The sequence below is a fragment of the Vulpes lagopus genome, chromosome 8 (assembly GCF_018345385.1).
Source record: "Vulpes lagopus strain Blue_001 chromosome 8, ASM1834538v1, whole genome shotgun sequence".
In the NCBI taxonomy this organism is placed as follows: domain Eukaryota; kingdom Metazoa; phylum Chordata; class Mammalia; order Carnivora; family Canidae; genus Vulpes; species Vulpes lagopus.
This window is the reverse complement of record NC_054831.1, coordinates 84395716-84408190: the sequence shown is the minus strand read 5'-3', so window position 1 is coordinate 84408190 and position 12475 is coordinate 84395716. Positions and strand designations below refer to the sequence as shown.

The 12475-nt window shown below is 53.0% G+C and overlaps 1 protein-coding gene across 7 annotated transcripts in view; it reads right to left on the bottom strand.

Annotated features, from left to right (window-relative positions):
* PSD2 (pleckstrin and Sec7 domain containing 2) overlaps positions 1–12475 on the bottom strand; it is a 141924-nt gene that overhangs the window by 30564 nt on the left and 98885 nt on the right. For 6 of the 7 annotated variants that reach the window (XM_041765390.1, XM_041765389.1, XM_041765391.1 and 3 more), the window contains 3 exons: positions 4239–4654; positions 639–1106; positions 40–234 (listed from right to left, as the gene is read on the bottom strand). In XM_041765390.1, the coding sequence (XP_041621324.1) occupies positions 40–234; positions 639–1106; positions 4239–4654 (1079 nt within the window). Of the gene's footprint in view, positions 1–39; positions 235–638; positions 1107–4238; positions 4655–9035; positions 9117–12475 lie in introns of those variants that run through there. The other variant, XM_041765395.1, reaches the window with a different exon arrangement.

The window sequence follows — 12475 nt, the reverse complement described above, 5'->3', positions numbered from 1 at the left end:
TGGGTTTGCCTGGGGTCAGGGGTACATAAGACAACTCACTTCTTGCCTAGCTGCCGGGCGACGTCACAGCGCTGAAAGCCCTCAAGGTGGTAGAGGCGACGGGCCAGCCGGCGAGCAGCTTCACTGACCCCCTGGCACCCGTTGGCCAGCGGGTCTGTGCTGCCAGGCTCCAGACCCTCCGAGCTGCTAAGTTCTGAGTCCGAGTCTGAAAAGCCATCCTTTAGGCTGGGGTCACTGCATAAGGAAGGTAGGGGTGGAGAGAAGGGGTCAGAGGCCCAGGAGGGAGAGTGGGAGGTCTCCCCAGGCCTCTGAAAACCTACCCAGGGGCCAGAGTAGGGGAAGAAGCTCCATTGCACCAAGTCAGACTTTTGGAGGAGCCCCTCAATGAGATTACTAGAAGCTACACAATCCACACAGCACAGCTCCCTGGCCCCACTAGGATTGGAAAGGGCTAGAAGAGCAGAATGGAACCTCAGGACTAGGGTGGGAAATCTGGGTGCAGAGGCAGGACACAATGACCTTGCAGAGGGTTTGTTCACTTTGGGCACTGGGTTACCCTAACCTGCTTTGTCTCCTCTGGGTCTGTTTCCCCATCTGCTCAATGGTTCTCCTGGTTCCCAGCCTAGGCTCTGCCTCACCTGGCTGAGTTCAGCAACTTGTCTGTGTCCTCCTCTTCCTCCTCCTCCTCCTCCTCCTCCTCCTCGTCCCCACCTGGACCCTGGGGTCCATCTTCATGGAAGCCATTGGGCACGGCTGTGAGAGATAGGCGGCTCAGAACGTTCTCTGATCGGCTACTGGAGATGGAGCGCCGTAGGGGGCTGCCCAGCTCCCCATCACCACCAGCTGCTCCCATGTCTCCCTCAGGCCCCATTTCCCCAGTGCCCAAACCAGCCCCTGGCTCAGGGCTATCACGGGCCCGCTGCTGGATGAGGGGTGTCAGGGGGGCCTCGAAGCTGACGCAGCTGTCACTCTCATCCGTGAGGCTCAGCACATCCAGGGAGTCAAGGCTGCTATACTGGGTGCCCCTCAGCAGCTCCGACTCCACAATCTTCTCAAACGTGGCACTGAAGCCATCCCGCACATCTGGCTCTCCGGGGCCACCCAGCCTGTGGAATGCAAGGACCAGTCACTATCCTGTCATGGGGACCCCTTTACAGGTGGTAGGACTGCACCAATCCCATCTGGGAGCTCCATAGGGGCAGGAGCAGGCATGGATTGTGTCCTGTCTATTCTTTCAGCTAATACTTACTGAGCCCTAGGTAGCAGGTGCTGGGCTGGGTACTAGGGTACAGCAATGACAAAGACAGGTGTGGTCCTACCCAGTGCCCACCCTATACTTGGCCCATAGTTGGCAGCATTTGTCTAAGTGAATGAATGGGAGGCGTCTTCCTCCACTGTGGCCCGGGGGCCACTGCCTCCAGGCTTCCCAGAGTCACATAGATATCCCCCATCACAACCACAGTAATGCTGAGTCAAAATTTTGCCATCCCCACAGCCTGAGAGGCTCTCAGCTTGGCCAACCACACCACAGCTCTCAGGCCTGGCCTTCACATCACCTTATCAGGGAACATGAGGAAGACAGGGGCACATCATCTACCTTGCTAGCCCCCTCATTGTTCTCCATCCTCAGGGTATCTCCTCACTTCCTCCCAGCCCCCATCAGTGTATCATACTGTGTGTCCCCTGGTTCGCCATCTGTTCCCCAGTCCCACACCCCACCCCCATCAAGGCCAGGGAACACCCAGCACACAGTACTTAGTAAACTGTGCTGAATGGTGCACGAGGTGAACACACAGATGTCTGTCAGCCCCCCTGGCGTACCACACTGCCAAGACCACAGCAAGGCCCTGTCCTGTTCCTGCAAGAGGCCTTTGAGCTGGCAGTTCCTGTGCCACAGTGCTCTTCCCAAGCTGAAGCTCTCTTTCCTCATCCCTTTCTTCCTGAGGTCTGCCCAGAACACCTTATTTATAACTGGGACCAGCCTCCAAACACCTCAGCCCTTTTTCCTACTTCATTTTTTCCAAAGCACTTACCCTCCTTCCCACATACTACATAATTATCACTTTTATGATTTATTATCTATCTCCCCTCTAGACCATAAGCTCCATGAGAGTAGGAATTTTTATGTATTCTGTTCACGGATATATCCATAGTACCTAGAATAAAGCATCACACAGAGATAAACCGAGGCAGCCCGGGAGGCTTCTTATGCACTAAGGAGATGGACAGGAAGCAGAGAAGACAGGTAAGGAGGAGGACACACTGAAACAGAGCAAGACCAAGAGAGATGGGGCAAAGAGACAAGAAGAAAGAGAGGGAGGGGAAGAAAAATAAGACAAGAAATAGATGAGAAAAAGAAACAGAAAGGAAGAGAGACAGAGAGACAGAGAGAGAGAGACAGAAACAGAGACAGTGAGAGGAAGAGACACAAAGAAAGAAGCAGGGTGAGCCTCAGCCCACCCAGCCCACCCATTCTGGCTCATTTTGGATAAATCAAGGTCCACCATTTACAAAGATGTGCACCCCACTCTCCCACTGAGGATCAGAGACCCCCTGCTTCTCCTCAACCCCCACGGCCCAGGAGAGAGAGAGTTGTGTTAGGAGGATTGTGAAGTACCCCCTCCCTGCAAACACCCCCTTGGACCTCGGTCTAAGATGTGGTCCTAGTGTGTTCCCTGGAGAAGTATACTGACCTGAGAGAGATAAAGCTGGAGTCACAGCCAGCTGCCCTCTGCCCAGTTCCAGCAGGAGCTGAGACCACAGCCTCAGTAGGCCTTCTCTTGCTGGAGAAGGAAGTGGAAATGTGGGGGGGGGGGGGGCAGGAATCTCAGTGGCAGGAAGCCTGGCAGTGTGCTGGGGTAGAGCTACCTCTGACCTCCAGGAAGAAGGCAGAGAAGAGAAGGGTCATTGTTCAAGTTACCAGAGCAGATGCCGAAATCTGCCCAGCAAAGGGACCTCTGTGAGGCCTGTGCTAGGTCTCAGAGACACCTGAATAATACTGATCTCTGCCCTTGGGGAGCTTTCATCTCATTCCCACCCCACCCCCCCCCGCTCACTATCTCCCACCCTGTCATGCACCTGAGCAGACCTGAGAGGTGGTTCTGAGAGGGGCTTGAAGACCATTAGCCCAATCTCCAAACTTCCATCTGCCCCCTCAGCCATCCCAAATAAACATGCCACCTAAACACAAACAGTATGCTCCAAGAAGCCCCAGACCTTTGTCTGCACCCCACTGCCAGCCCAATGGCTGCCCTAGGACCTGTCTGGATGGAACACTCATGGCCATGGGATACGTGGTACACACAGGCACCTGACCTCACATACTCACATTCCTAGCCACAGAGCTAGCCACACTCAGCCCTAGACATGCAGACCCAAGTGTGTACCCATGAATGCACAAGCCAGGCACACACCACCCCTCCCCCCCACACACACACACAACCACACAGACCCATGCACATCAACATGTTCACACATTCCTATACCAAAACAATTCACAGGCCAGACATACGTATGCATGCCACTTAGATTTCTGCCCACCTCCCCACCCCCCACCATGCATGCCACCTATGCACACTTGCTTGTCCTGGCCAGGGCTTGCCACTGTACACACTAAAACTTTTATATACTTTCTTTTCTCAGTCCACCCTGAGGTCTTTTAGACATTCCCCTGTCCCATCTGTTCCCACCTTATCCAACTAGTACCTCCAAAACATCAGGTCTCTCTCCCTCCTGCTGAGGTTCATAGAAATGGCCCTGTAACTCCGGTAAATAGGACTGAAGTGAGATTCCTGGTAAGACCTCCAGAGGGCACTCAAGTGAGGGGTAGCTTGCAGGGATTAATTCACAAAGCCTACTCTTCTGAGGTCAGTTACAGAACTAGAAGATCTTCATCTCCATTGAAACAGAGGGATGGGCCAGATGACCTTCCACATCAAAGCATTTTGGAACTCTACTGCCCAATCTGGGATGGAGGGTATTTGGCCCTCCAACCACACACAGAAACAGCCCATGATGGTTTAGGGAGCTTTGGGGGGTGTGGCGGCACAACAGTCCCACTAGCCTTTGAATTCTAATGGCTCTATCCTTCTAAAACACCCAGAAGCTGGGCAAAACATGGACATGAAATTCTCAGGAGGGGGAAAACAAGAACCAAAGAGGCTACCTGGCTAGACCCAGGCCACATGGCATAGGAGCAGCCAAATGTAGTGAGCCCCTAACCCAAGACACCCACTTACCCCAGCTGAGGATCCTCAGTGTCCAGACAGAGATTCCTGGGAGCATTGTCCCCCTCTGCCAGCCCACCAACCCTCCAGGCCCTGGACTCTGCAGAATCTTCCAGAGTATTTGAGTCTGGCCCCAGGAATGGGCCATTGGTGAAGGAAAGGCCAAGGCTGAGGCCACGAAGGGCCATGTCTGGGCCCTGCATGGACTCCTCAGTGTCCACTAGAGTGCCCCTCATCTCATGCCCTGGGCTGTTATAGCTACTGTTCAGGTCCTGACTGTGTGTCATTCCATTCTGGACTCCAGGTTCTTCCTCAGGCTCCAGGCTGGGGTCCCAGGCAGTACCACCTTCCCCAGATGAAAGCTTATCCTCTTCCATGGCAGCCACTGCTTCCTCCCTGTGTTGAATGTTCCTAGGACTCCCCACGACCTGAAGGCAAATGAAGAGATGAAGAGGTGAGTAGGGCAGGTGCTGAGGGGTGGAAAGCCCAGCAGCACCAGTACCAGGCAGCCTGCCTAGGGACAGGAGGATGGCGGAGATAATCTTCTCAGGACCTCCTAGCTGGAATATGGGTTCAGGCTGTGGCATCCACAGGCAGTGGCCCTGCTCAGGCCATCCCCACTCACTTCTCCCCTGACCTGCAGTCACACTTGTGTGCCCCAGTCCTGCCTTCCTGTTACCTCTTAGGTGTCTCTGTTGTGCCTTCAAGAATCCACCAAAACCTTGTGATACAAATCCAGGTTAGGAGGAACTAGGGAAGGGTCTAGGACCTCTCCAAACCCTGTCCCTTTCCTGCTGGTGTATGAGGTAGACAAAACTTCAGGCTGACAGCAGCCAGTCCCCTTGTCTCTTTCCATGTTCTCATCCTGACTCCAGGAGCCAGACAAGAATGAATCTGTGGGTACATGGAGGGAAATGAGTGGGGGATGCCTTTAAAGGGAGATTTAAGAGAGGAGGCAAGGAAGCCAATGAAGTGCAGCTTCATCAAAACCAGACTCCAGCCCAGAGAAACCAACCTGCGGCCCCCGGGCCGCCATCCTCAGGCCCAGAGTGAGGCGCTGTCCAGGGTGCTAGGCGGGTGAGGTACCACCCTGGACCATCACCTAGAGTCAGCCTGCCTTAGCTGCCAGGCACCCAAAGTCCTGGCTTGGCAAGGAGAATAGAGGAGGGAGCCTGGGGTTCTCCCCCTTAAGGGTGCCCCCGGAGCTTGCCCAGCCTTGAGGAGGGATGCCATGAAGCATTCTGGGGAGAGCACCGGAAGGGAAGCTGGGCCCTGTTCTGCCCAACTCACTGTGTGACCCCATGTGGGTCCAGGTTGGGCCTCCTTGCCTCCCCTGCCAGACTACCCCCACTCCCTTCTGCACTGCTTTGGGTCTTTACCTCCTCTTAAAATGGATCTCCTCATTTTACCTGCCATCTCCACCCCTGCCCCCTTTTAAAACTGATCAAAAGCAGCCCACATTTCTGAGAGGCTTCATGCCTGATCTAATCCCAGATGAGAGGACAGGTGCAATGGGCTGCATTCTGGCTCCCCCCAACCTTCTCTCTCTCTCTCTCTCTCTCTCTCTCTCTGTCCCTGGCCCCACCCAGTGTAGGCTATTTCTGCATCACTCCACCTCACCCATGACTTTTGTGACCAAGGATACAGACCAGCCCCTCCAAACAACTTCCTTCCTTCCTTTTTTGGGTCTCAGCTTCCCCTAAATCCCCCAGGCTCTTCTGAAGAAAGGGTCTGGAGGGTTCAGGAGAGTCTGGAGGACAGGACCTGGTCAGCCTTCTGGGCTACAGCAGGACAAGTTGCAAGCACAGCAATAAGAATTTAAGTGAGACCCATCCTGCCTATTCTTGCTTGGTCTTCAGTGTCACCTGAGGGACTTGATAGATTATGAGGCCTTCCCCCAAACCTCCTAAACCAGAGTCTACAGGGATCAGATATAGTAATCTGTCATTCTTTTTAAATGTTTGGGAAACAATGAGTTAGACTCCAAGAGGAACTTCCCATTTAGAGAAATGAGCCTGGATAGGAAGGTCTACTCCTCTGGGGACTTCCAGGCCCTTGAGGGGAGATCTGCTACCACTGGACCACTTAAGATTCATTTAAACCTCAGTTTTCACACATGGAGAAAAGAGGGCAGGATAGACAGGGATCTGGGGCCTCAGCCCACCCACCCTAAGCATTAATCCTAGGGTTTTGAAGACTGCACGAGTATAAGATTTTACTTAAAAAACAACAAAAACAAAACACAAGAAAACAATGACAACAAAAAACTTTTACAGATAAAAAAAAAAAAAAGTAAAGAACCAGTGAGAAAATATCTGGGCCTGATCCTAGGACACCGGGGACCCCAAGGGGCTCAGCACTATGTGAGGGTTTCTTTCTGGTCTGCCCTAAATCCCTGCTGCTGCAGTTGCTATTTCAATCTGTTCCCTCCGGTTATGGACTCAGAGGGGGAAGAACAGGAGGTCATCTCCTCAATTGAGACTTCAATTGGGGGTGGGGAGGAACGTTTCTAAAGGAAAGAGGAGGGAGAATGGGGATTTTTGGCTTGCTGCCTGAGTTCTAGTCCTCTGGCCTGATTTCTAGTCCAGGGAACTGGATGCCCATTGGATCTGGGGCACAGGACTCCAACCCAACTCCACCAGGGTGCCTCAAGCTCCCACACCCACACATGGAAGCCAAGCCTGGCAGGACGGAGTGCCTCCCCTTTGGTCAGGGCTCTGTCTGAGGTTACAGTGAAGCCTGAGATTTGAAAGCATAAGCGGGGAGATCCCTGGGTGGCTCAGTGGTTTGGCACCTGCCTTTGGCCCAGGGCATGATCCTGGAGTCCCAGGATCGAGTCCCGCGTCGAGCTCCCAGCATAGAGCCTGCTTCTCCCTCTGCCTGTGTCTCTGCCTCTCTCTCTCTCTCTATGTCTATCATGAATAAATAAATATTTTTTTAAAAAATGAAAGCATAAGCGGTTTCCCCATATGCTCATTCTACACCAACCCCAAACCAAGGTTATGAACAAATCAAGGACATCTTGGGAGGCCCTGACCTCATCCCTCAACTTCCAGCAGCTGCCTCGGGCTGGCTCCAGCCTTACCTGCCCTGCCTTGTCCTCCTGCAGCTGAGAATGGAATAGAGGTTCTGCCAACACCGGGCACTGGGTCGTGTCCTCAGTTTCTGGGGGTGGGCAGACAAGGGGCAGCATTGAGCTCCACTCTGGGCAGGGGGCCCAGAGTCCTTGCCTGGGCTGAGGGCCAGCTGAGCCCAGTAATAGCTGAGCCAGGACACCCCCTCTCTTTCTGAGCCCAAAAGAGAGATGCATAAAGGGGGGCTTCAGGTCAGAGGTATGAAACAATACCCTAAAATTCCACTCTGAACCATCATGGGCCCTGAGATGTATCACTGTCTTTGGCCTTTATGAACCCATATGCACAATGGGAGCATCACCTCTGCTCTCCTTCTCCAGGGTTGGTGGGAGAACTTGAGGTCATGAATGTAAAGAAAGCAGAAGTCCAAGGAAGAACAAACTGGTAGAGATCAAGGGAAAAGGCAGCTATGGTCTACTCTTTCCACCACTACATTTGACAAATGGGGATACTGAGGTACAGAACCAGGAAAGGCTGTGCCCAAGGTCACACAGTTGAGGAGCTGGCTCTAGAACTCAGGAACAGCTTCTTTCTGTACCTGGATGGACTGGAGGTACAGAATGAGGCCCCAGTTTCCCATGCCCTCTGTCAGGTCCTCCCATAAAATCAGGGGCTCAAATCTTCAACCAGGAGATTCTACCCAAAACAGTGACCCAGCCCCCTCCAGCCTTGGGGCAAGAGCAAGAGAGGAAGTACAGCTGGGCCACAGGGCACTGATCCTAAGAAGCCTACAAATGACAGGCTGGCACTGGTTAGATCCCCTGCATTCTCTCTCAGCATAAGCCAGGCCCTGCTCCATGCAGGGGCTCCTGCTACCCATTGCCCTTGAGAGGACCTTGGGCTCAGTGACATCTTTTTCAGCTCCAACTAAGGTGGACCTGTGATGATAATGGAACACTGGCAGGGCCAGGGCTAAATGCCAAACTAGTCACTTTCCGGGTCTCAGCTCTTTCAAGACAACCTTGTCCCCCTCCTCACTCTCCCCATGGCAGCTAGTATGAACTGGGAACACACAAATCACATTAACTTTCTCTCACTCATAACTCTCCAATAGGTCCCACTGCCCTTCGATGATACTTCATTCTCCTTAGCATGGCCTAAAAAGGCCTTGTCTAAGCTGGTTCACTGCCCGCTCCCCATCCCCCACCCCATCAGCCACAATGGCCTTCTTTCTGCTCCCTGAGCTCATTCCCACCTCAGGGCCTTTGCACCAGCTGTACCCTTGGCCTAGAATGCTCTTTCCCTAGATCTCTAAATGACTGCCTCTCCTGTCAGGGCTCAACTCCAATGCCGCCGCCTCAGAGAGGCCCTCTCTCACCACCCTGCACTCTCACACTCCTCCACCGAGCATCGGACCTGCTAAGCATCACTTAGCAGAACTGAAACTCCCTTTTCTATTTGCTTCCTTGTTTCCTGCCCATCTCCCTCAGTAGGATGTCAGTTCAGGAGGGTGAGGGCTAGGTCACATTCACCATCTCCCCCAGAGCCCAACACCAAGCCTCGCAAACAGTGGGCACTGTTTTAAATATTTGATGAATAACCTGGGGATTATTATCATCATCACTGTTGTAGGCAGGAGCCAAGCAAGATTGAGGAAGATGCTTAGGGTTGCAAGGCTAGAAAGTGGCAAGGCTGAGATTCTGCTTGGAACGACATTGGATTGTCATAGAAGTACCTTGTATGGTGACTTCCATGCAGAGATCCAAGCCAGGGACTGTGGGAAGCCCAAGGAAAGGTCTGGAGAAGGAGGCCCAGCAAGGAGGGTTCCAGGGCCCGATACGCTCTATAAGATAGAGGGGAGAGGGCATGGGTACTGATGCCTGTGTGCATGTCTGTGAGCAAGTATATGGTGCAGGCATTTCTGGGCACATACAACATGCATGCATGCACATGCACACACACACACACACACACAAAGGGAGCTGGGCAGCCACTCATGAGGCAGACCCCTAGGTGATGGAGTAGAGATGAGGAGCCTACAGGCCAAGGGGCAAGGTTCAGGCCAGAGAGCCCAACATCAGTGAGCCACTGGGATTAAAATTATTCTGCTTCAGGAGAAGCCAGGAGCAAGAAAGGGACAACTCAGTGCTCCACTGGGGAATATAGGCACCCCCAGTCACCACAGCCACACCCGGTAGCATCAGATGGTCAGGTGGGTTTGGGAGGAGATGGGGGAATACAGGTCCATGAAGTGGAAATGGGGACACAGGATGCAGAGCTGAGATGGGGAACCCATGGTGCTGGGTACTACCCAGGACAGGCAAAATCTAAGAGCCTGTGGGATGTCCAGGGGGGACAGTGGGATCAGAGAAAAATCATTCTGGGTGTCATTATAGAGGCAAATCTGAGACTTGGGTTTAGCTTCCAATGTGCTAGCAGAGTTTGGACAAATGAAGCCCCTCTCTGGCCTCATTTCTCCATATCATATATGTTCGAGATTTCTAACTATTTCCAAGTCTTAGACTTTGGGCCTTTGATGGCGCTGCGGATCCCACCCAGACTCTCACATATGTGCACAACATTTTGAGTATTTTTGATAGGCTCAGGGACCCCTAAAGCCCATCCATATGCCTTGGGCATGAACTCCATAAATGGGACAGTCTTCAAAGACCTCCCATGTCTGACACTGGACACTCGCAGAGAGTTCCATAAGGGCTTCTTGCAAGACAAAGAAAATGCTGGAAGCCTTTCATTGTCAGAGCTATTCCCTGCCCCTTGGGAGCCCATTCTGGACACCCTTATCAATCCCACTGCCCTTCCCCAAATTCCTACTATGCAGACTTCCTTAGCACATGGGCTGGGATTATGACACACACATACACACACATACACACACACACACAAATAGTTAAATAAGATGATCAGTGAAAAGAGCTGGCATGTAGTGAGTGCTCAGAATAGACTTGGGCCAGGTATACCCCACACCATTCGCAGGGCCCAGGTTAGGCTCCAGGACACTCCAGGAAAGTGCCAGACCACTGACACCAAGGACAGCAGGAAGTTCACAGGCAGACCTCTCGGTGGGACCCTGGCCCCCCATGCTCTCCATACTCCCCCAAAGTCTCTGCCAGCCAAGGAGCCTTGAGGTCAGAGCTCTAAGCACTGTCTCTAGGCACAGACCAGTCGGGGTGCATGTCTGCCTCTTCAATGTCCCCAGCTACTCAGGGCAGAGGGTGTAACTGGGAGAATATGAAGGGGTTGTCTACCCAGGAGCCTTGGGAACTTCCCTGCCTCCATTCCCCAAGGTGACCCTAATCCCACCAAACCCACTTGGTCTTCCCAACTTGGAGCACCTCATACAGCAACCAGTGCCTCAAACTGGGAGTCCTGGACAGTGAGTCAGGGTCCTAACTGTACAAAGAGGCTTGCCTTCATATCCCAGCTCTGCTACTCACCAGTTGTGTCACCTCAAGAAAGTTGCCTAAAGTTGGACTGAAGGAAGTGGTGTGGATGCAGTGCTCAGTCCAGAGCTGGGCACAGTGCTCAGGGAAGGGCAGCGGCTCTTGCTTCCCAGAACCCTTCTCAGGCCTACAGGGGGAAGGGCTGGCTACCCATACTGGGGATGGAATGCACAGGAGAGAAGCACAGGACATTCAGTGGGCCCTGCAGACATTTGTCCATGGCAGGCTGTCAAGTGGCTTCTGAGGCAAGGGCTTCAGGGGCCCAGCCTGAGGATAGAAGCAGGAGAAAGGCACCCTTTGGGCCCAGAAGGTGGGCCAGAGAGAGTGCCCTTTCCTGAGGCAGATGGGGACCCTAACAGTCCTGACCCCACCAACACTCCCACTCCCACCACAGGTCAGTCTCCCTCCTAGTTTCCATCTCAGGGGAGAAGAGAAACACTAGTTACAGGACAAGGGCCAGGGCCCTGGGCTTCCCTTCAAAGGTTCCTGAAGGCCCAAGCCCTTCAGGTGGTACCAAACCAGAGGCTAGTATGGAGCCCAGCATCACGCCACTTTCTCAGGCTCAGTTTGGCCCTTGGGGAACCAAGCTTTGCCTTGGGTCATAGGCATCTGGAAGGCCTTCTCTTTCTCATGGTTGAGGAGACAGAGGTCCCCAGGGCTGGGTGCACATTTGCATCTTCTCTGCATGTACTCTTCATCCTGCTGGGACTTTCAGGGCCCCTGGGCCCAATTCTGAAAAGGTCATTCCTTGACATCTTCTGACTTGATTCTCTCCCTACCCCCCAGCACTTGGCACCTTCCTTTGCTTAGTATTTGCATACATGGGCATGCTGGTTTGGAGGGCTTTCAACACTGCTGAAACTCATGTCTGCTGTCAAATCTCAAATCATGTTTATAGCTGGGGACTCTACCCCCAGCTGACTTCCCTACAGGGAAGCTATCTGGAACCACAAGGGAGTAGGCTGTTCTGGTTAAGTGACCATCCATTTCTCTGTCTTCCTGGAGCTTCATATGGTACCTGGGACTCATTCTGCTTCTTGAGCTACCCTCCAGTCTGGCTCAACAGTCAAGAGAGATGAACCAAGAAATTTAATCCTCCCTTCTGCCCAAGTTTTACTTATCCCCTACTCCCAAGATCTTTACCTTCTCTGCCCCCGAATCCCCAAAACCCCTCTACCTTTCTGCATCCTCCCCTATGACCTTTCCCCTAACCCCTCTCCAACCTCTTGATGCCATTGCTCTACTTAACCCCACCTCTGCAGGGTACTCCCTCATCCCCTTACCCCCCTCTCCCCCTGCTCACTCTTGTCTCTGCTTTAGGACTTCAGCAAAGGGCTGTGGTCTCCTTGAGGCTGGACAAAGCCAGCATGTGTGAGATAGGCTATAGTGAGCCATTCCCCTATTGCTACCCTGTCCCCATCTTTGAGGGAGTCCCTCCTAATCAGCCATAGCCCACTGACAGAAGATCTGGTGCCTGGTAAAAGCCTCATCCCTTGATGCACAGTATGCAGGGTAGGAGAGAAAGAGAGGAGTCAGGAATGACAACAGCATTTGGGCCCTGAGCACCTGGAAGGATGGAGCTGGCATTCCTGAGATGGGAAAAGCCAGGTGGACCAGGTCTGGGGAGGAAGATCGGGAGCTCAGCTTTGGAAAAGATGAGTTTGAAGTGTCTAGTAAGGCGTGACAGTTGAGATGCTATAAAAAAGCTACTGAA